This window comes from Thamnophis elegans, chromosome 16 (assembly GCF_009769535.1).
Source record: "Thamnophis elegans isolate rThaEle1 chromosome 16, rThaEle1.pri, whole genome shotgun sequence".
In the NCBI taxonomy this organism is placed as follows: Eukaryota; Metazoa; Chordata; class Lepidosauria; order Squamata; family Colubridae; genus Thamnophis; species Thamnophis elegans.
The window spans coordinates 13059529-13087241 of record NC_045556.1 but is presented as its reverse complement, the minus strand read 5'-3'; the positions used below and the strand labels follow the sequence as shown (position 1 = coordinate 13087241).

General features: G+C 45.8%; 1 protein-coding gene across 2 annotated transcripts; it reads right to left on the bottom strand.

The window, feature by feature from the left end:
* Positions 1 to 314: 314 nt before the first annotated feature.
* On the bottom strand, positions 315 to 27197 carry KIF7 (kinesin family member 7). 2 transcript variants are annotated; one of them, XM_032233329.1, is made up of 19 exons: positions 26907 to 27197; positions 25637 to 26023; positions 23656 to 23856; positions 22593 to 23013; positions 18784 to 19324; positions 17340 to 17477; positions 16327 to 16524; positions 14415 to 14590; positions 13265 to 13374; positions 12782 to 12931; positions 11681 to 11883; positions 9783 to 9980; positions 8166 to 8291; positions 6708 to 6884; positions 5748 to 5963; positions 4756 to 4962; positions 3927 to 4125; positions 2888 to 3028; positions 315 to 1466 (listed from the first exon to the last, which is right to left on the bottom strand). In XM_032233329.1, the coding sequence occupies exons 2-19, from the start codon at positions 25962 to 25964 to the stop codon at positions 1096 to 1098; spliced, it is 4101 nt and encodes a 1366-aa protein (XP_032089220.1). In that variant the 5' UTR covers positions 25965 to 26023; positions 26907 to 27197; the 3' UTR covers positions 315 to 1095. The 2 variants fall into 2 exon arrangements, with proteins under 2 accessions (XP_032089220.1, XP_032089221.1); XM_032233330.1 differs by having other exon boundaries at positions 25637 to 26020.
* Positions 27198 to 27713: the final 516 nt, after the last annotated feature.

Here is a 27713-nt window from a genome sequence, read left to right as displayed (position 1 = left end):
GTATGGCCTTTGCAAGGTTTTAAGAGGAATGTCCAGAACCGAGAGCAGTGAAAGCAACCACTTTTAAATTGTTCTTTTGTAAAATAAATTAATTTCTTTTGACAAGTCGATTATTCAAATGGCCGCTAAAGGCTTAGCGTATCTTAGGTTTCATGCTTAATTATTCCAAGGCTCTAACTTTGATTCAACCACCCTTTTTGAAGTCCTATTCCTGAACCTGTTAGCTGTTATCTGGAGGGAAAGAAAAGTCAAACACCCCTTTGGTCAGGTTTATGATCAAACTTTCTCAAGGGCAAACTGTAGACAGATTTACAAAAAGCTATGGTAGTTTATTGAAAGTACAGCCCAAGAAGCTACTTCAAATATGTGTACATATTTGCAAAGAGATCAAATTTACTGTCTCTTTATTTGAATGGCATTCGTTATGGGAAATCCAGATTTGATGGAAACAACCAGTTTTGTTGTAAAAGGCAACTATACAAAAGTAGCGAAGCCCAGGTAGAAAAAGATCTGCGACATTCGACTGGGTTCATCCATTACACTAAAGCAGAATGCGATTTATACAATCTGGAGATTGTACATGCTGGAAGGGATCTACTCATCATCTCTCTGATTCACCAGTATAGTGGTTTCCGGTAAGACCGCTATCTAGCCTCTGTTTGAAGATCTCCATCGAAGGAGACCACCAACTTTTCCATGATTGGACATTTTCTATCATTAGGAAAGCAACAATGAAAAAAATCTAAGGCAGAGGTGTTCAACGTTGACAATTTTAAGACTTGTGAACTTCCAATTCCAATGGCCAGCTGGGGAATTCTGGGAGTTGAAGTCTACGAGTCTTAAAAGTTGCCAAGGTTGAACACCCCTGATCTATGATTTCTTGTTCTGTCTTCTGGAGCAATTCTGCCACACCTATGGAACAGGCCTTCAGATACAAGGTGGTTATCATGCATCCTTTCGTTAATCCGAGCTATCGTTTCTTCAGATTTTGCATAATGGATGAACCCACCTACTGCCTTTTTGGTAATTTATCCACAGTTATCTTCAGAAGGCGCTTATTAGCTTATTTTAGATGGAACAGTCAACATCTCAGAACTAGAGTGGATTTTTTCTAACGTCAATGATTTCTGGATAAGACAACCCAGGGATGGAGTTCTGGCTGGCCCGGTGCAATTCTTTGCGGGATCTCGGATGCAAAGGGATATCCTTGGCTTGGTTAAATCTTAGGAGAAAATCTGTCTCCATTTGACGAAAATCTTCCACTATCAAGTTATTGGCACTAGACAGTGAGCAGCGCCTCCAGGTGGACGGTAACGGCGTATGCACTAAGTCCTCTCTCTTTCTTTGATTTCTTTCTGAGGGCTCCAGCTGCAAGGATGGTTCCAGCTGGCTTTTTTTGGTAAAATCTTCATGTGTGCTGAGCGAACTGGGTCCGTCCCCAACTGCAAAGATGCTCCTCTCCATACCTGTCGTGAGAAAAGAATCTTTTAGTGAGAGGGATGGAACAACATGGTTGGAGTGGTGCGGTGGCCTAGAGGGGGAGCTCTCGCCTCAGAATCAGGGGGCTTCGAGTTCGATCTTAAGTAGAGGCAGATATTTCTTTTTCTGGGCACAATGAGGCTACGTCTATGAACTCTGCATTGGTAACAGGAATGGTGTCCAGCCAGTAAATATTCTAGCATCATTCAGTTGGCCCAACTCTACCCCGCAAGGGATTATGGGGTCGTTAAAAGTCCAATAACAAATAGAACAACATGGTTGATCTATTTAGGTGGTACATCATATCAATTAGGCAAGTGGCAGGTAATGTTCAAAGCTGTGGTTTGGGTTTCACAAAGTCAGTTTGCATGCAGTAGAGCCATTTTCAATATACTGTACTTTTCAGAGTATAAAATGCACTTTTTCCCCCTCTAAAAGGAGGGGTGGGTCTTATACACCGAATATGGCCATTTTTGGCCTCCCAAAACCCTGCCCCACGGGTCCCATTTTCGATAAAAACAGGCCCATTTTTCGCAAAAATGGGCCGTGTAGAGGGTTTGAGAGGCGTGCAGAGTGTTCCTGGGGACTGGGAGGGCAAAAATGAGGTGTGTGTGGGGGGGAGGCCAAAAACAGGCCTGATTTAGCAAAAATGGGGTGCACAGAGGGTTTGGGAAGCCTGCAGAGTGCTCCTGGGGACTGGGGGGGGGCATTTTTTCCTTGTTTTCCTCTTCGAAATCTTGATGCGTCTTATACTCCAGTGCATCTTATAGTCCGAAAAATATGGTACTTGAGCGATGTACCTAGGAGGCGCATTATATCAACTAGGCAAGTGGCAAGTAATGCTCAAACAAGCTAGACTAATAAGGACAAAGACCAACAGGATCCATGTACTCAGACTTGATACCCCCATAGTGCTGGGAACTCTATGCAGTGCAACCTGCGTGTTTAGCTCCTAGTTCTTCTAGGACAGCATTGCCAGGCACAGTTGGTGCCATGGCTCCTTTGCCAAGATGCCTCTTGGTATGGACCCTGAGTCCAGATGCATGCCGTTCCCATTTGGGAGCATGACTAGATGAACTAATTCTACTTTACTGCAAGTCTACACTAACAGAACCTTGCAAGTCTTGAAAGGACATTTCCCATCTCCTTTTAATGCCTTGATCTTTCCGAAGTTTCTTTCTCTGACCATTAAACAGCTGCAGTTTCCTGTATCTTGCCTGGTAGTTTCCTAGGCAGTATCTCTTCCTCTCTTTCCCCCTAAGTCATTCATTCATTCCATTTTATCAGGTTGTCTTCCTGCCCTCTCTTAGCTGAGCATTTCCTCCTGTCCTCAAGGCCATTTCCTCAGTCCTCTCCAACCAGCAGAAAAGCAAAGGCAAAATTTACCACGCCAGAAACCTGGCCTTACCTCCGCCATGTCCCTCCAGCTGCTTTAACTTTTGGCTTAATTCCTCGTTTAGCCATTTGTAATGAGCCAATTCCTTTTCCAGCGTCTGGATCTTTTGTTCATACTGAAGCCTGCTGTTTGCCTGTCCTTCTTCGATATGTTCTGCAAAACGACGAAGAAAATAAAATCTTGTTAAAAACACAAGAGATGGGGACAAACCATGGACAAATTACTTGCGCAGTAACAGAGACAACAACCCTTTTTTTAAAAAAACCACAAAATTATAAAGCAATAGCTGAAGGAACACAAAAGGAAACTTCAAGTGTGTGCATATGAATACGTTTTATCTTAAGGATAAACATACATTTCTATATGCAATAGAATGTAAGAACAGCTAAAAAATAATGAGCTTATTCCTACGTCACAGTAGAGAGTAGCACTTTAGTTGATCGGACTGATCTTTTAAAAGTGCTCAGCAAGGTTGGAGGTACTTAAATGGGGGGAGCACAAGAAAACAGAGCTAAAGATTTATTTGCAAAGTTGGAAAAAAATCACTCCAGAAGAGAGAAATGACAAGCTCTCCCTCACTGCTATCTGAGATGGTTGGGTCCATATAGTCCCCTAAAGCCCAATTTTGATTAGAGGCTTAACTTTACCATTCATTGTGAGGTTATTCAAAGAGGTCTGCTGTTGTGTCGGTTTTTCAGCTAAATACGATTCTACGGATTCAATGGAAGTGGCCTTTCAGGTTTCCAAATCGGCAGGAGACAAGAATGGAATCGGTTTCTTATGTGGCATCAGTTTATATGCCTTAAGAAATATGGATGATAAACCATTGGCAGGGTTCATTTCAGTTGAGAAGGAGGCGATTTTTCCCAATTCAAGAAGTCTCCAAAGCAGAATGGTTAATTAGGGCATGGCCACCACAGATGTCTCCATCTTCCTTACAGCTCCAACTAGAACTATTATTATTATATAGTGTGTTTTTAGGAGAGGCAGTGCCACCAGTGATCAAATACGGATTTAACAGACCAGGATCGCTCCTCAGTCCTATTATTACCCTGACTCTGCTGGAGCAGGAGCTGAACGTCCTGTTCGTGTTCCTTCTGTTGCAAGGTCAGCTGACGGTCCATCTCCAAGCGCTGACGTTCCAGGGCCACCTCCAACCAAAACACCAGCTGTAGCTGCTCTTCCAGCTGCATTTCCAGTTCGGAAAATGCCACACTCTGTTTGTGCTGGTCTTCTCGCAAGGTCACCACCTGATCATTACATGGATGTTTGGAAGATTTCAACTCACAGCGGTTATGACAAAGGCAACAGGCAGTTTCACGAGGCCAAACTCTACAACAGTTAACGCAGAACTGAACAGGTTGTCAATTTGCAAAGCATCCCTGGACTGCTCTTGAGTTGCCATAGGCAAGAGGGATGGGAAACTGATGAAGCAGCATGGCAGCCATAAACAGAAGCACATTCCAGGCATATCTTTCTCAAGGCTGTCTCCCAGGTTACCCACAGCAGTCGGAGGGGAAGTGATCTCTACAGCCCTGGAGTGCTCCAGTTGGAGAATGTGATTTATGACACACCCAGGGGGAGGGGGGAAAGGGTCATAATTGGGCTGTAAATTACATGGGGTCAGAGCTGGTTTACTTGGGTATGTGCTGACATGCTCCTAATAAATAACTGGATTTCTTTTGAAGCTTGGCTTGAGGCTCATGATTTAATTAGGGCATAAGGGATCTCTTGGAACTCTGGCACAGATACACAATGATTTAATTAGCTAAACGTTCTACAAAACCAATTAATTTCTCAACAAGGTAAAGTGACATGCAAAGAGAGAAGTCTACAGTATCTCTGATGTTCTTCTGAGCCACACATTATTGGATGCCTACCTTATCAAAGTATTTGCAAAGCAGTGCCCGGGTCTCGGAGGAAGAGAGGTAGCTGAGCTTTGCCATAAGGTTCATCTCACATTGGGAAAGAAGGCTGGCTGAGGATCTCAGAACTCGCTGTCTGCAAGTAATGGACTCGTTCTTATATTCTATGGCAGCATCCAGAGCTTCAATGGCTTCGTCCAACTGGAAAAGAATCCGCTCTTCCTAAAAACAGACCAACATCCCCCCCCCCAAAAAAATTATTTGATCCTCATGAGTGGTAAATTGATACTTCAGTCAATTGACTAGAATTCCAATCCTCATTTTATACACCCACCTGTCCATCCACCCACCCACTCAGCCATCCATTTATCCGTTCATCTATCATCTATCTCACCTATTCATCAGCTATGATATATCTCTTTCTTATCTGTCTGTCTATCTTCTATCATCTATCAATCATCTATCTATCTATGCCTTCCTTCCACCCTCCTTCCCTTCCTTCCTATAATACAGTTACTGTTATGGCCACAGATAGAACAAAGGGAGATCATGTTCTAAAGTAAGGATTTCCAAACTTGGCAACTGTAAGATTGGGGGATTTCAACTTCCAGAATTCCCTAGCCAGCATGGATGGCTGAGGAATTCTGGAAGTTGAAGCCCACAAGTCTTACCATTGCCAAGTTTGGAGACTCCTCTTCCAAAGTATCACCAAGTCCCCAAATGAATGATATTCATGGTTCAGTACCAACTCCAAGATACCTGATCATCCTAATGATTGCAATTTAAGTGTACTTGGTAATCTCAACCCAATCTTTTTCATGGAATTGCTGTTGTGAGGATAAAACAAAGGGAAACCTCCATACAGAATTATCTGTATGGAGTGGCACAGCATTTACTAACTTTCATGATGCTTCAACCAAACATGGATTTTGCATCTGGGGTTTTTTGCGTGTGGGTGCAATGGGGTTGTTATCTATTTTCAAAACAGAGCAACCAGATCTGCTTACTTCAGGTGACAGCAAGGTGCCCTGACGTAATTTCTCATCGATCTCCAACCTCTGCTTGAGCAACTGGTCCTTCTCCTGCCGCAAATTATTAATTTCTTGCCTTATGAGCTGCTGGTCCTGTGCGCTGCTGTGACCAAGCTGCCCACTCCTCTGGGTTAGCTCTTTCTCCAAGTACTCCAGACGGCTGGAGACACGAAGAATGTCATCATTCAGAGCCTGAGGCAGAGAGAGAAGAAAAAGATCTTAAGGAACATTCAGTGCCCAACAGTCAGAATTGGAGTCTGCAAATTTGGCAGACTTCAATAACTCCTGGAAAGTAAATGTTTACTGAAAACAGGCCAGGAAAGCAGAATTAGAGAATGTCAACAGATCCCAGGAAGATACACCTGCTTCAAAGTGCTGCAGAGAGATGTTGTACTTACACCTCTCAATGTTCCGAAACTTCTTTCTGAAGTCAAGTCCAAACCATTGCACTGTGGCATCATTAGAATTGCCTAACCTTAAAACGTACTGATTCAGAGCGAGTCACCCTACATTTAACAAAGCTTAAAGCTAAATCACCGTAGCAGAGGAGTTAGGAATCTATATATGTTGTATATATAGCAATAGCACTTAGACTTATATACCGCTTCACAGTGCTTTCACAGCCCTCGTTAAGCGGTTTACAGAGTCAGCCTCTTGCCCCCAACAATCTGGGTCCTCATTTTACCCACCTCGGAAGGATGGAAGGCTGAGTCAACCTTGAGCCAGGTGAGATTCAAACTGCAGGCAGCCAGCAGTCAGCAGAAGTAGCCTGCAGTACTGCACTCTAACCACTGCGCCATCGCGGCTCTTCGTTCTTCATTCGCTCAGCATCTCTTACACAAGTTATCCCTGTGGCCGTCTTTCGTTTAATCTACTTTCTTAACCAAGGTTGATCGCTATAATGTAACTCAAAAGCAACGGGACAATTTCGCCCACCTGGCTAGACCGGAGTCTCTTGTTTTCCAGGTCATTTTTCTCCTGAAGGAGAGCTTCTTTCTTGGCGACGATGGCTTCTCTCTTGGTCAATTCATCTTCTAGCTCACCCAGGGCACGCCTCTGCTTGAGGATTTTTTCCATCTCTACATCCAACCACTTCTTCTGCTCTTCAATTTTCTGATAAGACAAGCAGGAGAAAAAAAGAAACCAAGTTGCCCCAGTGACCAGACATGCTAAACAATGTGTAAGTTTTTTACTGTCAACTGCCAAACAGAATTCCTACTCCAGAAATCCCCCCCATGGCAAGAAGAACCTCCAATCGTCTCCCTGTGGGGTTCATGGCTCACGACTTACAATTAACTTCAGAAAGCAGAATAACTTCGTGATACTGTTTTTATTTATTTATCCATTAATTTGAAATCGAATTCAAAATTCATTAAAGGAAATTTTACAAAAAATGTCAAATCTGAAAAACCATCCCTTAAATCCCTGAGGGCGAATCTCTGGCACACGTGTCGAAAGTGGCATGCAGAGCCATCTCTCCGGGCACGCCAGCTGTCACCCGTTGCTCTTTTGAGTTCCAGCAAACACAAGGGCACCAGCCAGCTGGTCTTTGCACACACAGGAGTGCCGGGAACCGGAAGAGCAGCTTCCCGGTGTGCCCATGCGCACCTGGGAACTGCTCTTCCAGTTTCTGGCATCCCCTCCCCCTGTGTGTGCATGTGCTCCCCTTTTGGCACTCAGTGCCGAAAAGGTTTGCCAACACTGTCTTAAATACAGCATCCCTTTTGCTTTCAATGGTGGCAGTCACTTAGGGAAGAAATAAGCGTGACCTGACAAAAGCTCGCCGACAAAACCGCAGTGAGAAAACCGCGACGTCAAAATTGCACCCACAACAGCGCGCCGACAAAACCGCGCCCACAAAAGCACGATTAGGGTTAAGGTAAGAATTAGGGTTAGGGTTAGGTTCAGGGTTAGGTTTAGGGTTAGGGTTATTACATTGTTTTCATGTTGTTTGTTGAAGGCGCGCTTTTATCGGCGCGCTGCTGTGGGCACGATTTCGACATCACGGTTTTCTCACCACGGTTTTGTTGGCGCGCATTTGTCGTGCGCGCATTTGTCGGTGAACCGAAATAAGTACAAGCCACCATTTTAAAGGGAGTGTCTCTTTGGTAATGGAGAAGATCTATCTATGAGGTCTTCAGGAGTTGAGGATGACTTGATGGCATCATGTAAATTAATCAAACCATCCCTTTGGGGAGAAACATTGGGGAGAATTGGAAGAATTCAAGATCAAAGTCACAACTAAGTCCAGATGAGGATGAGGATGTGTGCGTATCCTCAATATCGCTGTGCAAATAACACCATTGTCCCACTTGTGTTGTGATGTTCATTTTGTCCTTGGCTCTACTTGTGGCCCAGTTTCCTGCCAAGAAGCTCCTGGGCATCCACCTTTACCTGCTGCTGTTCAAGACTGATCATAGAGTCATTGCTGCCGCTCCTGTGCTTCCGCTGGTAGGCAGCCACCTCCTCCGTTTTGATCCTCAGAATCTTCTGATGCTGCTCGTGCTTCAGTTCCAACTCCTAATGATGGAAGGAAGGAAACGCACAATTTAGCTACTGTTTGTGAATCTATTTAAAGCAAGGGAGAACCACCTGGATCTTCTAGATAGCATATATTTATTTTATATATCTTTCTATTGAATTTATATTGCCGCCTTTTCACCCATTTAATGGGCCACATCCCAGTCTGGGTTCCTCAGGCCCACTGGCAGAACCAGGTCTTCAGCGCCTTCTGGAAGTCTTTCAGAGTGGGGACCATTCTAATCTCCGGGGGAATGAGGTTCCAGAGAGAAGGAGCCACCATGGAGAAGGCCATTCTTCTGAGTCCCGCCAGGTGTATCTCCCTCGGGGATGCGACCCACAACATTCCCTCCCTCCTGCTCTGATGTGATGGGCAAGAGACGGTCCCTCAGATAACCTGGTCCCAAGCCATTTAAGGACTTTTAAGGTGACAACCAGCACCTTGAATTGCACCTGGAAACAAATCGACAACCAATGCAGCTCCCATAGGAGAGGGGATACTTGTGCACACCACGGTCGGCACAAAACCGTGCATGCCGCTGCATTTTGCACCAACTGAAGCTTCCGGATGCTCTTCAAGGGCAGCCCCATGTAGAGCATGTTGCAATAATCAAGATGGGAAGTGACAAAGGCATGGGTGACTGTGAGTAGGAATACAGCTTCTGAACTATTTTAAATAATTCCTCAGGTCAAACTCCAACCATGACTACTGAAAATTGATCAGCATTTCAAAGTGAGAATCCTACATGTGCAGCCTCCATCGACGGGGAAAGCAGCAGACTCAGACAGTGAGGAGGTTGGGGAGGAACATGGGCCAGTCCTGGAGTCTGGGGAAGGCTCTGATTAGGGCTCTGTGTCAGAGGCAGAGATGAGGCCAGGGCCATCTGACAGTTATCAGCTGCCTTTGGAATCTGAAATCAGTGAGGCAGAAGATGGGACCAGGGCCGTCCGACAGTTATCAGCTGCCTTTGGAGTCATAGATCAGTGAGGCAGACGAACAGCTGGAGCCTGTTCCCAGTGTGCACATGTGCAGAGTTGCCAGATGAAGGGAACAGCTAAGGAACAAGGGTTGCCTTGGGAGGAAGGCCACAGGTGGATGATGAATGGCCCCTCCCATAGGAAATAAAAGAGGAGCGAAAGGGGAGTGGAGTTTGCAGGAGACAATTAGTTCATTCCTGCATTCTTGCTAAGTACTGCGATGTCTGAAGGATATCAGCCTGGCCACTCTCCAAGCCTGATAAAGGTCGGTGATTGGTGAACTATCTTGAGAAACTGTGGGCCAGGACTTTGCTGGAGAGGAATTCTACTGTAAATTAAATAAAAGGGGTTTATTGGGCCGAGGAATCGGCTTTGTGCCGCTGGGGAAGCCTGGGTCAGAACTGTCTTGAGTCCTATTGCTAATAAAAGAAATACAATTCAAACACAGTAGACAAGCACTGTCTATCTCCCTCTTTTCTCGCTTGGATGCTGCTGGAGCCCAGCTATCTCTACCTTGACCCGATGCTGCCTCTTCTGCATCTCGGTTTCCAGACGTCGCTTCTGCTCCACTTCTTCCCGCAAACGCTTCTGGAGCTGGCCTTGCTGTTGCCGCATCAGCTGCACGTTCCTCTCCAGCCCCAGCAGGCGCTTCTCGTTTTGAGCAGAGAAGGAGGCCAGCCTCTCCGTCGCCCGCTTCTTCTCCTGCAGGATCTGTCCCAAGCAAGAGAGACGATGCAGGGAAAGTAGCAGATGGTGGGACCGGACCAGTGGTGAATTCCGGGAGCAACAGGCATCGTTCCGGTACGGTACTTCAGAGGGCCCACCCACCCGCCTGCATTCCTTAGCTATATTGGATCCAACTGGGCCACTTGCTCGCGTGCATGCAGCATATGCACCTCGGAAGAGCCGAGGTGGCGCAGTGGGTAGAGTGCAGTACTGCAGGCCACTTCAGCTGACTGCTAATTCGGCAGTTCGGTGGTTCAAATCTCACCGGCTCAGGGTTGACTCAGCCTTCCATCCTTCTGAGGTGGGTAAAATGAGGACCCGGATTGTTGTTGGGGGCAATATGCTGACTCTGTAAACCGCTTAGAGAGGGCTGAAAGCCCTATGAAGCGGTATATAAGTCTAATTGCTATAATTGCTATATGGCGCCTGCGTGACGCTCCGCTGAGCAGCTGGAGCCTTGCAGGTGGTGGGTGCGCATGCGTGCACCTGGTAGACACCCGGCCCCGTCGCAGTGTACCGGTTGCGACGGGATCCTGAACCCACCACTGGACCAGACATGCAGCTCCGACAATGAATAGGAACGAGGGAACCATGTCCTCATTACAGGCAGTCCTCGACTTACAACAGTCCATTTAGTGACCGCTCAAAGTTACTGAAAAAAGTGACTCAGGATCGTTTGTCGCGTCACCATTGCAGCATCCCTGCAGTCACTTGATCAAAGTTGGCAACGGACTCACTTATATGACGGTTGCCGTGTCCCGGGGTCATGCGATCCGCTTTTGTGACCTTCTGGCAAACAAAGTCAACGGGGGAGATGGATTCACTCAACCGCCATTCCCTTGATTTAACAACTGCAATGATTCATTTAACAACAGCGGCAAGAAAGTTTGTAAAGTGGGATAAAGCTCGCTGAACCAATGTTTTTCTTAGCAACATAAATGTTAGGTTCGATTGTGGTCGTAAGTCAAAGATCGCCTGTACTTGTCCACTCTTCCTTCTAAGTCTGAGTCGCCAGATGTTTCCAGCATCAGGCAGGGAAATGCATAATCTAGAATATGCATGTGACATTTTAATTTAAAAATGGCCAAAAGAACAAGTCAGATTTGCACTGGCACGTATGATTACAAGCCACAACAGCTGGGTGCCTAAACTAGAATAATTTAAACAATTTTGCATTTATAAATAGTATAAATGGCATCACACAAATTAAAGGTAAATGTAAATGTTCCCCTTGCACATATGTGCTAGTCGTTCCCAACTCTATGGGGTGGTGTTCATATCTGTTTCAAAGCCGAAGAGCCAGCGCTGTCTGAAGACATCTCCTTGGTCATGTGGCCGGCATGACTAAATGCCAAAGGCGCACGGAACGCTGTTACCTTCCCACCAAAGGTGGTCCCTATTTTTCTACTTGCATTTTTATGTGCTTTTGAACTGCTAGGTTGGCAGAAGCTGGGACATGTAATGGGAACTCACTCCGTTATGCGGCGCTAGAGATTCAAACTGCCGAACTGCCGACCTTTCTGATCGACAAGCTCAGTGTGTTAGCCACTGAGCCGCCACGTCCCTTGTCACACAGATTACTCTATGCCATAATACCCCATTTACAGTGGAGGTCAGTCTTTGCTAAACAATCTAAGCCATTTTGGCTTCAGAACCTATGATAATCTCCTTCTTTTCTAGGCTACCTTTGCCTTGCTCTGCGCGGCTTCCACTCTGCTGCGATATTCCTGGAGTTTCCACTTTTCCGCAGGGTCACGAGATTCTTTGCCTTCCAGCTCTCGCAACTCCCTCTGTCCATCATTCAGTTCCAACCGCACCTGCTCGGCTTCCTGCTCCAAATGTTGGATTTTCTGCTGGTACTGTTTGTTCATGGCTTGAGCATGCTTGCCTGAAACAAATAGACGTATGTGACTCTTGTGGCCCTCCAGCAGAGCTGCTGGCAGACTTAGACAATGGGGAGGTTGAGGCCCAGTCCTGGAGTCTGGGGAAGGCTCTGATGAGAGCTCTGCGTCGGAGGCAGAGATGAGGCCGGGGACATCTGACAGTTATCAGCTGCCTTTGGAATCTGAAATCAGTGAGGCAGAAGAACAGCTGGAGCCTGTTCCATGTGCGCATGTGAAGAGCTGCCAGGGGAGGGGAACAGCTAAGGAACAAGGGTTGATTAGGGAGTAAAGCCACAGGTGGACAGTAAATGGCTCCACCCATAGGGAATAAGAGGAGCGTAAGGGGAGTGGAGTTTGCAGGAGGCAATTAGTTCAATTCATTAGGGTGAAGATCTGTTCCTGACTTCTTGCCAGGTAATTGCTGCTACAGCATGGTGTTTGGAAGATATCGGCCTCACCACTCTCCAAGCCTGATAAAGATCTGTAGTTGTGAAATCTCATGGAAGACTGTTTGCCGGGACTTTGCTGGAGAGGAATTCACTTTAAACTAAATAAGGGGTTTTATCGGGACGAGGAGTCTGCTTCATGCTCTTGGGAAACCTAGGTCAGAACAGTGACATGGGAGAAGATCAGCCCACAGAGCTACCTCCTGAACAGAAAGTTGGATATCAAATGAATTAGGGAAAGAATGATGCCGAAAGATACAGCAAACAAAGAAGAAAAAGGCAAAGTCTGATATTCCAAGAGAAAGTTCGGCTAGCCTTTTCCACAAGCAGGGAAGAAGAGAAACAGATGACATGGGGAGGTAGGATTGTTGTAGAGGCCATGAAGAATGGCCTTGAAGAACAGAAGGAAAAGGATCAAGCATGAGTTGAGTTCAACAACAGCTCAACAGCTCTGTACCTGTTTTAATGAGCTCTCCTATCAGGTCTTCTTTCATACGGATGTTGATGGCCAGTTCACGGATCTTCTGGTGGGCCTGGAGTAGCTGCCATTCTGAATCCTTGCCTGGAAAGCTCCCTGCTGGACTGCTCAGCTCTTGTTGCCTACCATCTGGGAAAGAAAATGTAAACGAGCACGGTTTGGTACAAATTTATCACAATAAGGGTTGGAACCAGGGGTGAAATCCTCCCAGTTCGGCCAAACTGGCAGGGACGATTGGCATCGGTTCTCTGAACCAGTGACAAAAATCTTTGGTGGCCCCTGCCCACGCCCGCCTTCTTACTTTTTCCAACTCTTACCATTTTCTCCACGTTTCTCTTGAGTGAGGATTCAGGACTTGGAGAAGGAGAGGAGTGTCTGAAATAACATGTTTATTCCAAGTATTGGGAATAAACAGAATAAACGTTCCTGGGTATTCTTGGCTTGGCTGAAAGTATGCCGTACCTTTAGATAGTTCCAAAGAATTCTCTTGTACTCCCTCTGGGGATTTTGAGTTGCATTTTTTATTCTTCTTGGTTGAAGCCTCCTCTTTGCTGCAGCTGTGGGTTCTGTTCCTACAAGAACACCCAGTTGTTGGGTTGAATGAAAACAACAATCAATAAGGCAGAGGAGACAAGGAACACAATTGCAAATCCTTTGAGAATTGCCTAAATTAAGTCAACTTATACTTGCATATTTCCATGCGATAACTGAAGGGTGTTCTACAACAAATATGAGAGATAAAAGACCGTAGTAAATTTCTGTGTCTGGATTATATGTGGTGCTAAGGCAAAAAAAATCCAGTTGCAATGGATGGCTGTGAAGGTTGGACCATAAGAAAGGCTGAGCGTCGAAGAATTGAAGCCTTTGAACTATGGTGCCGGAGAAGACTCCTGTGAGTCCCTTGGACTGCAAGGCAATCAAACTGGTCAGTCCTAAAGGAGATCAACCCTGACTGCTCTGAAGTCAGGGTTGATCCTGAAGATGAAACTCAAATACTTTGGTCACCCAATGAGAAGGAGGGACTCACTGGAGAAGAGCCTAATGCTGGGAACGATTGAGGGCAAAAGAAGAAGGGGACGACAGAGAATGAGGTGGCTGGATAGAGTCACCAAAGCAGTCGGCATGAACTTAAATGGACTCGAGGATGGGAGAGGACAGGTAGTCCTGGAAGAACATTGTCCATGGGGTCTCAGTGGGTCAGACACGACTTCACAACAACAACAACAACAAAATCAAGGTCTCTTAATCCAAGAGACACAAGCATCATCCTTTGTAGATGCAATTTATAGCTTTGATTTGGACTTTCAATAAGAAGGCAATTTTATTGAAAGTCCAATCAGATCAGACTGGCTGATCAGGCTGAAGATGGGGATGAAACAGATGCTTGCAGAAAGTTTTCTCCTTTAAAAAATAATAATTCAGAAAAATGAATTAGTATCTAGAATCAAGTAGAGGATTTCAATGGAATCAATGTTTCAAACTTGAAGCGACCATTTTGAATTCAATGCAGATGCTTCCTACTTTTTTTTTAAAAAAGCCATATTTGAAACACTGTGGATACCACCAGACCCAACAATCTACAGGAAGATTTAACGTATCACTCATGACTCACCTGTATTGCTGAAGGGACCAACATCTATTCTCGTCTTCCAAAGATGAATCAAAAACATTGTCCAGTGTTTTCATTTGTGGCATTTCCTTTGTCCCCAGACTGTACATATTGTCTCCAGAGAGACTCTGACTTCGAACCAATGAGTCTTCTCCATTGTGAGCTGTGACACTGTGCAGCTATTTAAAGGAAAATGTGCAATGAAGAAAAGGCTGCATGATGAGTCTAAGAATTTGCTTACAGCTCTAAACTATTTCCCCACAAGACGGTTTGCGGTTACTTATAGCTACTAAGATTGAATTTTAATTATCTTTTCCTTGCTTCTCTTTATCTATTTCCAAGGGGTTTTCCCAGTTGCAATGGATGGCTGTGAAAGTTGGACCATAAGAAAGGCTGAGCGCCAAAGAATGGAGGCCTTTGAACTCTGGTGCTGGAGAAGACTCCTGCGAGTCTCTTGGACTGCAAGGCCATCCAACCAGTCAGTCCTAGAGGAGATCAGCCCTGACTGCTCTTTAGAAGGCCAGATCCTGAAGAGGAAACTCAAATACTTTGGCCACCTAATGAGAAGGAAGGACTCCCTGTAGAAAAGCCTCATACTGGGAAAGATGGAGGGCAAAAGAAGAAAGGGATGGCAGAGAAAGAGGTGGCTGGATGGAGTCACTGAAGCATTAGGCGTGAGCTTAAATGGACTCCAGAGGATGGTAGAGGACAGGAGGGCCTGGAAGAACATTGTCCATGGGGTCGTGATGGGTTGGACATGACTTCGCAGCTAACAACAATAACAACTTCCAGGGGAGGAAAATAACTGATTATACCACTAGTCAATCTCATTTTTGATCAGTAAGTTGCACAAGATCAGGTCATGTAATTACATAGGTTAGGGTTCGGTGTGTTACATGAACCCCCAACATTGGGTGAATTGAGAAAACTATTGCTAAGTTAAACATATAATGGGAATACGGTCAACGTGCCTCCTCATTATATTTTTGTTTTATTTTTCATTAATTCATGCAATACCCAATAAAATGATGCTCAAACTGCTTGCCCTATTGTTAGGAAAAATGCATTATGTACATGCATATTTTCAGTGGAGCAACCAGGCCGGGGGCTTGGAATGCGCTAAGGACCCTATCAATTGGCTTTACTATTAGTTGATTAATCATCATGGTTGCCATTTGTACTTATTTATTTTGTGGATGTTCTTATGTTAATGGCTGCCATTTATACTTATTTATTTTGTGGGTGTTTTGTGGCTGTATTTATATTATGTTTTTTTATTAATGTTTAAAATTTCTTTAATTTTTAATTTAATGAGCCACGGTGGTGCAGTGGTTAGAGTGCAGTACTGCAGGCTACTTCAGCTGACTGCCGACTGCCTGCGATTTGGCTGTTCAAATCTCACCAGGTTCAAGGTTGACTCATCCTTCCATCCTTCCGAGATGGGTAAAATGAGGACCCAGATTGTTGGGGACAAGAGGCTGACTCTGTAAACCACTTAGAGGGGCCTGTAAAGCTCTGTGAAGCAGTATAGAAGTCTAAGCGCTATTGCTATTAATTGTTTTATGATTTTAGAGTTGTCAGTTGGTTAAGTTGGATGGCTACAGAAATCAAATCAATAAATACAAACTTTCAAGAAGGAGCTATCATCCTTTCCTCTCCCCCAAGATTATTAGGTGATCGTGCACAGTAGCTTCCAAATTCCTGAAGCATCACAAGAGTTTGGCATCCTTTCAAGAGATTTCACAAGTGCATGCAGAAATGTTCATTTGGACGTGTATGGCAACCTCTTCTAAAAGTGAGTTTATTTAACTGGATGATAGTAGTGGGGTAGGAAGGGAGACACAGCCTCCAAGTTGTCTCCAATCCTAAGAAAAACATAACTCCTGCTTATAGGACAATGAAACAACTCACAAACCTTACTGTGGTTATTACAGGCGGGCTTGAGCCAGCGATGGGACTGATATGTGTCCACAGGAGCTGTGTGGGGCCTTTGGTCAAGCTGCACCAGGGAGACACTCCCTAGCATTTCAGGGATGCCCAAATGGGGCATCTCCATCTTTAGGTGCTTCTGAAGTTGAGAGATGATGTCTTCCTGTTCTCGCAATTTGGCACCCTGAAAAAATATAACGTGAGATCAAATGTGATTCTTCAGGGCCACGGGCACCCCAGTTCTTTATTGTTCCTGGTGTGTTCTGACCGAGGCTTCCCGAGAGCATGATTCTGACAAAAAAAACCTTTTATCAATTGACTGTGAATCCTGCTCATTCACATCCAGCGAAGTCTTTCAAGGGAGGATTTACAGTCACAGACCTTATCTGCCTTGGAGAGCTGCCAGGCCAATTATCTGCTAAACTTGGCAAGGTGTCTCAGAGAATCATGAACCAATTCAGCAAACTAATTGTCTCCTGCAAACTCCACTCCCCTTTCGTTCCTCTTTTATTTCCTGGGGAGGGCATTCATCATCTGGCCCTACTCCCAAGTCGACCCCTGTTCTTTAGCTGTTCCCTTCGTCTGGGAACAGGCTCCAGCTGTTTGTCTGCCTCACGTTTGACTCTGAAGGCAGCTGATAACTGGCATACAGCTCTGGCCCCCCTCTCTGCCTCCAACACAGAGCCCTCATTAGAGCCTTCCCCAGACTCCAGGACTGGCCCAGGTTCCTCCCCAACCTCCTCACTGTCTGAATCTGCCACCAGCTCTGCTGGTGGGCCATAACATGAACTTTGGGATTCAAATGAAGCCAGGCAAGTACCACAAAGAAAGGCCTGGAACAGAATGGAGCTGTTGACCCAAACTCCAAAGATGAGTGACTTCCTTTTCCCAAATTCAGCTAAAAGATGAGTTCTAAAGGAGACCAAAGTGGAGAAAGAGAATCTGGCTGCAAAGATGAATGGCAGGGATGAGAAGCTTTCCAACCTAACAAGGAGATACCTGTGCTTTGTACTGCTCCATAGCATCCTCAAGGGCTGTCAAGAAATCCTGGTTCTCTCTCTCTAAGTGTTCTACTTGCTCCTCCAGCCTCACCATCTCCTCCTGTCTCACCATCTCAGCTCCTCGTTGATGCCCCTCCTGAAGGAAAGAAGAGAAAAAGGAGGGAACGGTGGGATCTTCTTCTTGGGATCTTCAGAAGGTTCTTGGGTCAGCTCCCCAGCCAGACGAAAGAAGGAGCAGAGCATCTTTATAACCGACTCTCAGTATCCACCCAGAGATGCTATTGGCAGAAACATCTCCATGTCTTGTAACCCACGGAAGGCTATTTAATTATATCTCCACCTTGAATGGTCCCCAAGAGCAAACAACAACAACACACACATGCAAAATCACCTATCATGTCCCTTCTAAAGACTTCACAAGCATAATAGTCTCTGGCAGCTCTTTCAAAACCAGCCACAATTGGTTGGTTGCTGGCTGCTTATCTTTAAGACACTCAGGTAGTTAGGTAGGTAAATAGGTGGGTAGATGGAAGATATATTAGATAGATAGATAGATAGATAGATAGATAGATAGATAGATAGATAGATAGATAGATAGATAGATAGATACATAGATAGATAGATAGATAGATAGATACATAGATACATAGATACATAGATACATAGATAGATGATAGATAGATAGATGATAGATAGATAGATAGATAGATAGATGATAGATAGATAGATTGATAGATAGATAGATAGATAAATAGATACATACATACATACATACATACATGAGATAGATAGATAGATGATAGATAGATAGATAGATAGATAGATAGATAGATAGATAGATAGATAGATAGATAGATAGATAGATATGGATGGATGGATGGATGGATGGATGGATGGGAGGGCAGGCGGATATAAATATACAGTAGACATAGATAAATATATAGGTAGATATAGACAGATATATAAAATAAATAAATATAAACCAGAGTATCTGAAAGATAAGCAGCAACCAACCAATTGTGTCTGGTTTTTAAAGATATAGAGATATATAGAATACACCAGTGGTGGGATTCAAATTTTTTTACTATCGGTTCTGTGGGCGTGGCTTGCTGGGCATGGCAGGGGAAGGATACTGTAAAATCTCCATTCCCTCCCCACTCCAGGGGAAGGTTACTACAAAATCCCCATTTCCTCCCAACCAGCTGGGACTCGGGAGGCAGAGAATAGATGGGGGCGGGGCCAGCCAGAGGTGGTATTTGCCGGTTCTCCAAACTACTCAAAACTTCAGCCACCAGTTCTGCAGAACTGGTCAGAACCTTCTGAATACCACCTCTGATATAGTTTGACCCCAGATGTTTCCTCCCTTCAACCAACTCCACTGCCTCTTTCCTCCCACAAATGCCCCCCATCCTGCTCTTCATTTGGGGGTTCCACCACAGTACCTGAATCTTGACCAGCTTGGAACTGGAGGTTTTAGAGTGCGGCTCCTCAGCCGAAGTGCTCCCAATCCCGCTGTCTATGCCGGAGGTCAAGCTCGGCTCACCTGCCCCATTTTCCACCGCACAGAGCCAGCCTTTCACCTGGAGCCCCTGTTCCTCTGTCAAATTGCCCTCCCCTTGCAGTTCCATCAAGAGCTGATAGGCGGCGTCTGTGCAAGTCCGGTAGTGGTTGCACTCTGCTCGTAAGCGAGCCACGCTTTCCTCCAAGTGTCCCTTGACGGGCACCACCTCCGATCGGTGGATGATGCGAGTCTCGGACCGGTGTCTCTGTTCCACGGCCCTCTGAAGCTTCTTGAGACGCAGCTGCAGGGCTTCTACGGGCTCCACCTCCTTGCTGCAATTCACCACAGCCCAATTTTTGATATTCTGAGCCCACCGGGCATAATTCAGAGTAGTCAGGCTCTCATCAAAGTCGGAGGAGGAAGGGCTGACGCAGGCAATCATCACGGTTTTGGCGTTCCCACCTAAGGAGCCTTTCAGGATCCTAAAAACCAGAGCAGGATCTCGTATTAGCAAGACTGAAGAAGAGCAGGAGGAATCAAGGTTAAAGAAGGAACAACGCGGTCCATGTTTTTTTCGTTTTGGGTCATAAATAGCTCCTGAAGAAGGAAAAACCTATCGGAGGCTGCAAATGAAAATAATGATGCCATTGAAGTTTGTTATTTATGCAGTTCTTAGCTTTGAATCAATTTTATTTCAGGGAGCAGGCAGCCCAAATTGATGTAGTAGCCTCATTTTAAAATCCAACCTTAAAGCTTTTTTTAAAAAAAAGCAACACAGCCAATCACCCAGCCTTCAAGAGGAACTTGAAAACTACAGTATTTCTGCACTTAATAACGGCAGCAAGACTGTTGGTGGCGCAAGACTGGAAGAAGGAAGACTTGCCTACAATTCAAGAATGGACATTGAAAGTCACAAATTTAGCCGAGATGGCGAAAATATCTGCATATCTTAAGGACCACTCAAATGAGAGATATAAACGAGACTGGAAAAAATGGATGATTATATACAAAATAAATACGGGACTAAGAAATTCCAGATAGCCTATGCTTAAGATCAGGAATGATTTAAATTGTTTAAAGTTAACTTAGCGAGGAGGAGCTAAGTTCAATGTAAAGATGTTATTAATTTCTTATTCTTTTTTCCAATATATTTTAGACTATGTTTGTTAAAAATCTATACCGTGTATGGGTTCTGGGAAGCCGGGAGGGGGTGTAGGTTGGGGGGGTTGGGGGTGAGGGTGGGGGTGAGGGATATATATTAGGTTTGATGAGGTATTAGATTTTAATGTAATTGACCCCATATGTATACTGGTTTTTTTCTTATATTTTCATTGCTATCATTACTACTATTTTTTTTTAACCTAGGATATGTTAAGCATATTGACATGTAGCGGAGAGGAGGAGTGGGAAATAGAAGGGAGAAGAAAGATGGGAAGAGAAGGATAGGAGAGGGTAAGGGGGGAAGATGGGAAAGATAAGGAGGAGTGGATTGTAGAGAGAGGAGTAGTAGAAAGGGAGGGGAAGTAGAGTAGAAAAGGATGATGGAGGGAAGATAGAAAGTTGGAGGGTGGTAGAAGAAAGAGGTGTATGGAGAGCAGAAGAGCTATAATGGGTTTCTATTTTTCTGGGCATTGTTGACAAGGGGAACTGATGTAATTATTATTTAATACCATATGATACGGGCTATGTATAGTATACATGTGAGTGTGTGTTATGAAAATGAAAATGGAAATAAAAATATTCATTAAAGAAAACTACAGTATTTTTCAGAGTATAAGATGCACCGGAGTATAAGACGCACCAAGATTTTGAAGAGGTAATTTTTTTTAAAAAGGGTTTGCACTCTGCAGACCTCCCAAAAACACCTTTTCAAAAAAAGGGCATGAATTGCCTTTAGGAGGCTTGTAGAGTGCTCCTGGGGGCTGGCAAAATTGATCAAAAAAGGCCCATTTTTTTATCATTTTTGCCCTCCCCAGCCCCCAGGAGCACTCTACAAGCTTCCTAAAGGCTATGCACGGCCATTTTTGCAAAGGGGGCAGGGTTTCAGCAGGCCAAAAATGCTGTATTCATTGTATAAGATGCACCCAGATTTTCACCATCTTTTTTGAGGAGAAAAAGGTGCATCTTATACTCCGGAAAATATAGTACATTTTGCGGGGATCATGCAAAATTGCTCCTACATTTTAGCCTGAAGTAAACTCAACACTGTCAATTCCCTTTTCTGCCTTCCCCAGCCCCCAGGAGCACTCTATAAGCCCCTTAAAGGCTATGCACAGCCATTTTGATGAAGGGGGTGGGGTTTCGGGAGGCAAAAAAAATCCTGTATTCAGTGTATAAGACACACCCAAATTTTGAGGGGAAAAGGTGCGTCTTATACTCTAAAAAAAGGTATTCTTCTGTAGGCCGTTTGGACACAGGTCTTTTAAGAGGGTTAATTAAAAAGATCAGATCCATCCGTGTTTGTATTCATCAGCAAAATTTCTTGGAGTTCCATAACAACCATGGAGAGGATGGAAACAGCCAGTTGATCAATGGCTACAGGTGATCCTCAACTTACAACAGTTAATTTAGTGACTATTCAAAGTTACAACGGCACCGAAAAAAAGTTATTTATGACGGTTTTTCACTTAGAAGTGTTGTGGCATCCCCATGGTCACGTGATCAAAATTCAGACACTGGCCACTGACTCATAGTTACGGCAGTTGCAGTGTCCTGGGCTCCTGTGATCCCCTTTTGCATCAATTCTGTCAATGGGGAAGCCAGATTCACTTAACAACCATGTTACTAACTTGGTTACTAACTGCAGGGATTCATTAAACTGTGGCAGGAAGGTCGTAAAACGGGAGCAAAACTCACTTAACAACAGAAACCTAGGGCTCAGTTGGGGTCAGGTTTATTACTACAGTCAGAGACCAGAACAAATAAAAACAATTCAGGGATTTATCCAGTTAAAAATTCTAGAATAAAATAATAAATAGCGAGAATACTTGGACTTACATACTGCTTTACAGCCCTCTCTAAGCGGTTTACAGAGTCAGCATATTTGCCCACAACAATTTGGTTCCTCATTTTACCCACCTCGGAAGGATGGAAGGCTGAGTCAACCTTGAGTCTGGTGAAATTCGAACTGCCAAATTGCAGGCAGCAGGCAGTCAGCAGAAGTAGCCTGCAGTACTGCTCTCCAACCACTGCACCACCAGAGCTCATTTTAATAACAGATATTAAAATCCAGTCTGTCAGTTACACCTGGCCTAACTATACTAGAATAACAATCCATAAACTGTGAGACCCGGTGTTATTAAATACTAAAAAAAGATATTTGTTCTGGTCTCTGTCTATAATACGTGTGATTTGATCTGATTTTGATTTGATTTGAATACAACTATTGCTTCAGCAAAGCCGATAAGAATAGAAAAGAATAGAATAGAATAGAATAGAATAACAGAGTTGGAAGGGACCTTGGAGGTCTTCTAGTCCAACCCCCTGCCTAGGCAGGAAACCCTACACCACTTCAGACAAATGGCTATCCAACATCTTCTTAAAAACGTCCAGTGTTGGAGCATTCACAACTTCTGGAGGCAAGTTGTTTCACTGATTAATTGTTCTAATTGCCAGGAAATTTCTCCTTGGTTCTAAGTTGCTTCTCTCCTTGATTAGTTTCCACTCATTGCTTCGTGTTCTGCCCTCAGGTGCTTTGGAGAATAGTTTTTAAGAGTACATCCTAACAGTGAGGAATCAGAAGGAGACTACCTGGTGATTTTGGAATCCCGATACGGGATGTGGCTGCTTTTCCGGCGGGGGTCTCCCAGGGCACTGATGACATTGCCCAAAGCCAACAGGCTGGCATTGATCTGGATGCTCTCCTTCAGCCTTTCCCCAGTACATCCAGACTTTACCACCCGCTCAGAACCGGCCAGATCCACAAAGTGAAACTTGGACTTCAGAAGCTGCCCAGAGGTTGGTGCCACCAAAGTTTTCTCCGGGCAGGCGAAGCGAGCGAGGCAGTTGCTGCCCTGCCTTCGCGCCATGGTCACCGTGAAGATGGTGTGGGAACGGCTGGACCTCCGGTTGAGGTGGGTGCTTCCCGTGTGCTTGGCTGCGTTGCCCATTTCCAGCAGGCTCAGAACCTCATCCAGACCTTCAACTTCCGTTTCCTTCACCCCATGCAGCACTGCAACAAGAGAAGGAAGGACAGAGACTGGGCCCCCTTGTTGTAATAGCAATAGCACTTAGACTTATATACCACTTTATAGTACTTTACAGCCCTCTCTAAGCAGTTTTACATAGTCAGCCTATTGTCCCCAACAACCTGGGTCCTCATTTTACCCATCTCGGAAGGATGGAAAGCTGAGTCAACCTTGAGCCTGGTGATATTCGAACTGCTGGCAGTTGGCAGAGTTAGTCTGCAATGCTGCATTGTAACCACTGCACCACCATGGCCCTGCCTGCCTGCCTGCCTTCCTTCCTTCCTTCCTTCCTTTCCACTTAGCAATAGCACTTAGACTTATATACTGCTTTACAGGACTTTGCAGCCCTCTCTAAGCGGTTTTAGAGAGTCAGCCTCTTGCCCCCAACAATCTGGGTCCTCATTTTAGCAGCAAATTGTGCTATCAAACTCTTACTACAAAGGAGGAAGAAAACATGTCCTAAGGGAGGGCTGTCCAAACTTGGGAACTTTAAGACCTCCAGTTGGGGAATTCTGGGAGTTGAAGTCCACAAGTCTTAAAGTTCCCAAGTTTGGACACTCCTGTCCTAAGGGGTTCTTTATGGAGGAAAGGTGGGGGGGGAGAGAAAAGCGTCCTTTGGCTTATACCCATATTCCCCCTGTCATCTTCCCATATCTGGATGTCCTTGCTGGCTGTGTCCACCTGCAACAAGTCTCGGAACTCCTCCTTGTAGACTTCCAGGTAAGAGACACGGACAGTGTAGTTGAGCAGATCGTTCTCATCCATCAGCTTGAAGGCCTCAGCCATGGCGCGAGGGATGATGCCCTGCTCATCCTCCTTGATGGAAGCTGGATGGGAGAAATGGAGTTATCAGAGGCACTGGCTGCAAGGCGGAAGCATCCCCTTCCTAAGGGAAATGGACTGATGGCACTGATACACACACACACACACACAAACACTCGCATTTCCATCAAAGGTAGACCTCCTAACAAAGGCACGTAGGTTTGGCAATACTTTGAAGAAAGCATATTACACAGGTTGGAGATATATATATCTCCATATAGGTTTAGGATTAGGTTTAGGGGGGTTAGGTTTAGGGGTTAATTTTAGGTTTAGGGTTTACAGCGTGCTTCTGTCTCCGTGCTGTTGTCGCCCTGTTGATGACATCAGCGATGTGGTTTAGTCGGGCACGGTTTAGTCGAGCGCGGTTTTGTGGTGGAACCTACATTAATAATAAAACGAGTGTTTTCAGGGTTCTTTTCATCAAACTAATGGAGGGGGGGAGAAGAGAGGAAGGAAGAAAGGAAGAAAGGAAGGAGGGAGGGAGGGAGGGAGGGAAGAAGCAAGGAGGGAAGGAAGGAAGGAAGGGGAGGGAGGATTGGAGAAGGAGGGAGGAAGGAAGGAGGGAGGGAAGAAGGAAGGAGGGAGGGAAGGAAGGGGAGGGAGGATTGGTGAAGGAGGGAGGGAAGAAGGAAGGAGGGAGGGAAGGAAGGAAGGGGAGGGAGGGTTGGTGAAGGAGGGAGGGAGGAAGAAAGGAAAGATGGAGGGAGGGATGGGGAAGGAGGAAGGGAAGGAAAGAAGGGGAGGGAGGGTTGGTGAAGGAGGGAGGGAAGAAGAGAGGAAGGAGGGAGGGAGGGATGGTGAAGGAGGGAGAAAGGAAGGAAGGCGGGAGGAAGAGAGGGAAGAAGGAAGGAGGGAGGGAAGGAAGGAAGGGGAGGGAGGGTTGGTGAAGGAGGGAGGGAGGGAGGGAGGAAGGAAGGAAGGAAGGTCATGGTTGTCCCAAAGGTGCTTTTTCAAGAGACAACTGGACTTTCTGGTTTTTCAGCTGTTCCGAGCTGTAGAAGCTTCTTGGATGAGAAGTAAAACATTTTCAAAGAAAAACTAGAAAGTCCAGTTGCCTCATGGAAAAGCCCCTTTGGGGTAAGCCCTCGACTTACAACAGTTCATTTAGTGACCATTCAAAGTTACAACGGCACTGAAAAAGTAACGTATGACTGTTTTTCTACAGTTATGACCCTTGCAGAGTTCCCACGGTAACAGGATCAAAAATCAAAATCCAGATGCTTGGCAGCTGACTCATTTATGACAGTTGCAGGGTCCCAGGCTCACATGTCACCTTTTTCAACCTTCTGACAAGCAGTGTCAATGGGGAGGCCAGATTCAGTTAACAATGGTGTTACTAACTTCACAAGTGCAGTGATTCACCTAACAACTGTGCCAAGAAAAATCGTTAAAATGTGGCAAAATTCAACTTTACAACTTGGCAACAGAAGTTTTGGGCTCCCTTGTACTCGTAGGCACAGAACTACCTGTATTCATGCCTTCTAAAATAAGAGCGACCTTAAAGGACCTAACTCATGGGGGGGGGGAAACCCTGGGAACCAGAGGTGGTATTCAACAGGTTCTGACCAGTTCTGGAGAACTGGGAGCGGAAATTTTGAATGGTTTGGAGAACCGGTAAATACACCTCAGGCTGGCCTCGCCCCCATCTATTCTCTGTCTCCCGAGTCCCAGCTGATTGGGAGGAAATGGGGATTTTGCAGTATCCTTCCCCTGCCCTGCCCACCAAGCCACACCCACAGAACCGGTAGTAAAAAAATGTGAATTCCACCACTGCAGGGAACTTACAGAGACGTGCTTCTCCAATGGTGTAAGTCTTCCCCGAGCCCGTCTGGCCGTAAGCAAAGACAGTGACATTAAATCCTTCCAGGAAGGCTTCCACCAGCGGTTGGATACAGGTGGCATACACAGACACCTGGTCTGATATTTCGGTGAAGATTGTGTCGAACTGGAAATGTCGGGTATGGCCCAAAGTCACTTCTTTCTTCTCAGGGTCTCCCCGGAGGCAGATCTGGTGCCCGTGTAACTGTTCCTTGGGCAACAATGGCCGAATGCGCACGGCTACCCTGACCGGGGTCTCTTCCATCAAGGGTTGGGTCTTGGCTTTCAGACCCATGACTGGCAAAGGCAGGAAGTCAGGAGAGACACAAGCCAAAAGAAGGTAGCATCTTTCTGCTAGGAGAAGAAAGGAAGGTAATAATCACAGAATAACAGAGCTGGAAGGGACCTTGTATGTCATCTCGTCCAAACCCTCCCACCCACCCAAGCAGAAGACCCTACACCATTTCGAGACAAATGGCAGTCCAGTCTCCTCTTGAAAGCTTCCAGTGATGAAGCTGCCACAACTTCCGAAGGCAACTTCTGTTCCATGGGTTGATTGTTCTCACTGTCAGAAAATTTCTCCTTATTTCTAGGTTGAATCCCTCCTTGATCAGTTTCCATCCATTATTCTTTGCCTGGCCTTCGGGTGCTTTGGAAAATAGCTTGACCCCCCCTCCTCTCTGTGGCAGCCACTCAAATATTGGAAAACTGCTATCCTGTCTCCCCTGGTCCTTCCCTTCACTAGACTAGCCATGCCCAGTTCCTGCAACCGTTCTTCGTGTGTTTTTTTTTAGTCTCCAGTCCCCTAATCATCTTTGTTGCTCTTCTCTGCACTCTTTCTAGAGTCGCAACATCTTTTTTATAGTGTGGTGACCAAAACTGGATGCAGTACTCTAGGTGTGATCTTACTAAGGCTTTATAGAGTGGTATTAGCATCTCACGTAGGTCTAGAAGAGGGAGCTGTGTAGGCAGCTCCTTGGCTCTTCTGGTCTAGTCCCATGACATTCCCAAGATTTAAGAGGAAGATGGAGCCAGAAGAGAAGGTGGGACCTACAACATCCCCTATCCCAAGGATGGGAACTGTGACCAAGGCTGCTCCTAGGGTAGAAGCTGGTCCGTTAGACCCACCTCTTGGTTCCTTCCACTCCCTTTCCAGGAACAAACCACTAGTCCTCTTCATCCGTTCAGAGGCATCTTGTATCCAAAAAGAGGGAGCCGCCTCTCTGTTCCGACTCACCTTATGCCGTCTCCTCCTTGCGAACCAAGACCTCCCCAAGTCCTGGGATAGCCGGCGCCGAGCGATGGCGTCAAGGGGCGGCTCCTTCACCCGCTCCCCCGTCCGAGGAAGACTGGGGGGGAGGAAGGGGGGAGAAGAAGGAAGAGGGGAGATTCTGGATCCGCGGGTCCAGGACGCGCCGCTATCTCTGGGAAGAAGATGAAGCGGCGGCTGCTCTCTGCAGAGCCGGACTGCAAAGCGCATCTGGGAAGCAAACAAGAACCGCTTGAGTTTTTTCCAGATGTTGGCGAACTACAGTTCCCAGCAGCTCCGGTGGAAAAGCATGCCGGGAATGGTCCTGTATCCACATCTGGGAGGGGGAATGGGATGGCGGTGAGGAAGCCGCCTCCTTGGAAAGGAGGCGCATCCTCTTTGAGGGCGAACGCGGGGTGGACGCAGCCTAGCTTTGCTGTTAACTCCGGGAGAAAAATTCTCTCGGGCGATCTGGGTTTCTCCCCCGTCCCCCTTCGGTGTAAACCTGTCCTTCCCGCAGCCTGGGACGCATCAGTAGCAGCCTCTTTTGAGTGGAAGAGTTTTAGGAGGCGGCCTCGGCCATTGTAGGCGAACGGTAGATTTAATTGTGAATACTTTTTTCGGAGTTCTAGAAAGTCTTGCCGCGTGGTCCTTTTAGGGACCACGAAATCCGCTGGGATCGGGCGCGGGGAAGGGAATCGGACTGAACGGAAGGAAAAGAAAGTTTTGATTTTAATGTGAAATGCGCGCCAGAAAGACGGAGGGAATTCTCCAGGCGCCTGTGCTTTTTAGGAG

Coding starts and splice junctions, on each gene's coding strand:
- KIF7 (XM_032233329.1), bottom strand. CDS start 25,964: ATGGGTCTGAAAGCCAAGACCCAACCCTTGATGGAAGAGACCCCGGTC. Junction 19,325..22,592: donor CGGGATTCCAAAATCACCAG/GTAGTCTCCTTC, acceptor TCTGGTTTTTAG/GATCCTGAAAGGCTCCTTAG. Junction 16,525..17,339: donor TGGAGCAGTACAAAGCACAG/GTATCTCCTTGT, acceptor ATATTTTTTCAG/GGTGCCAAATTGCGAGAACA.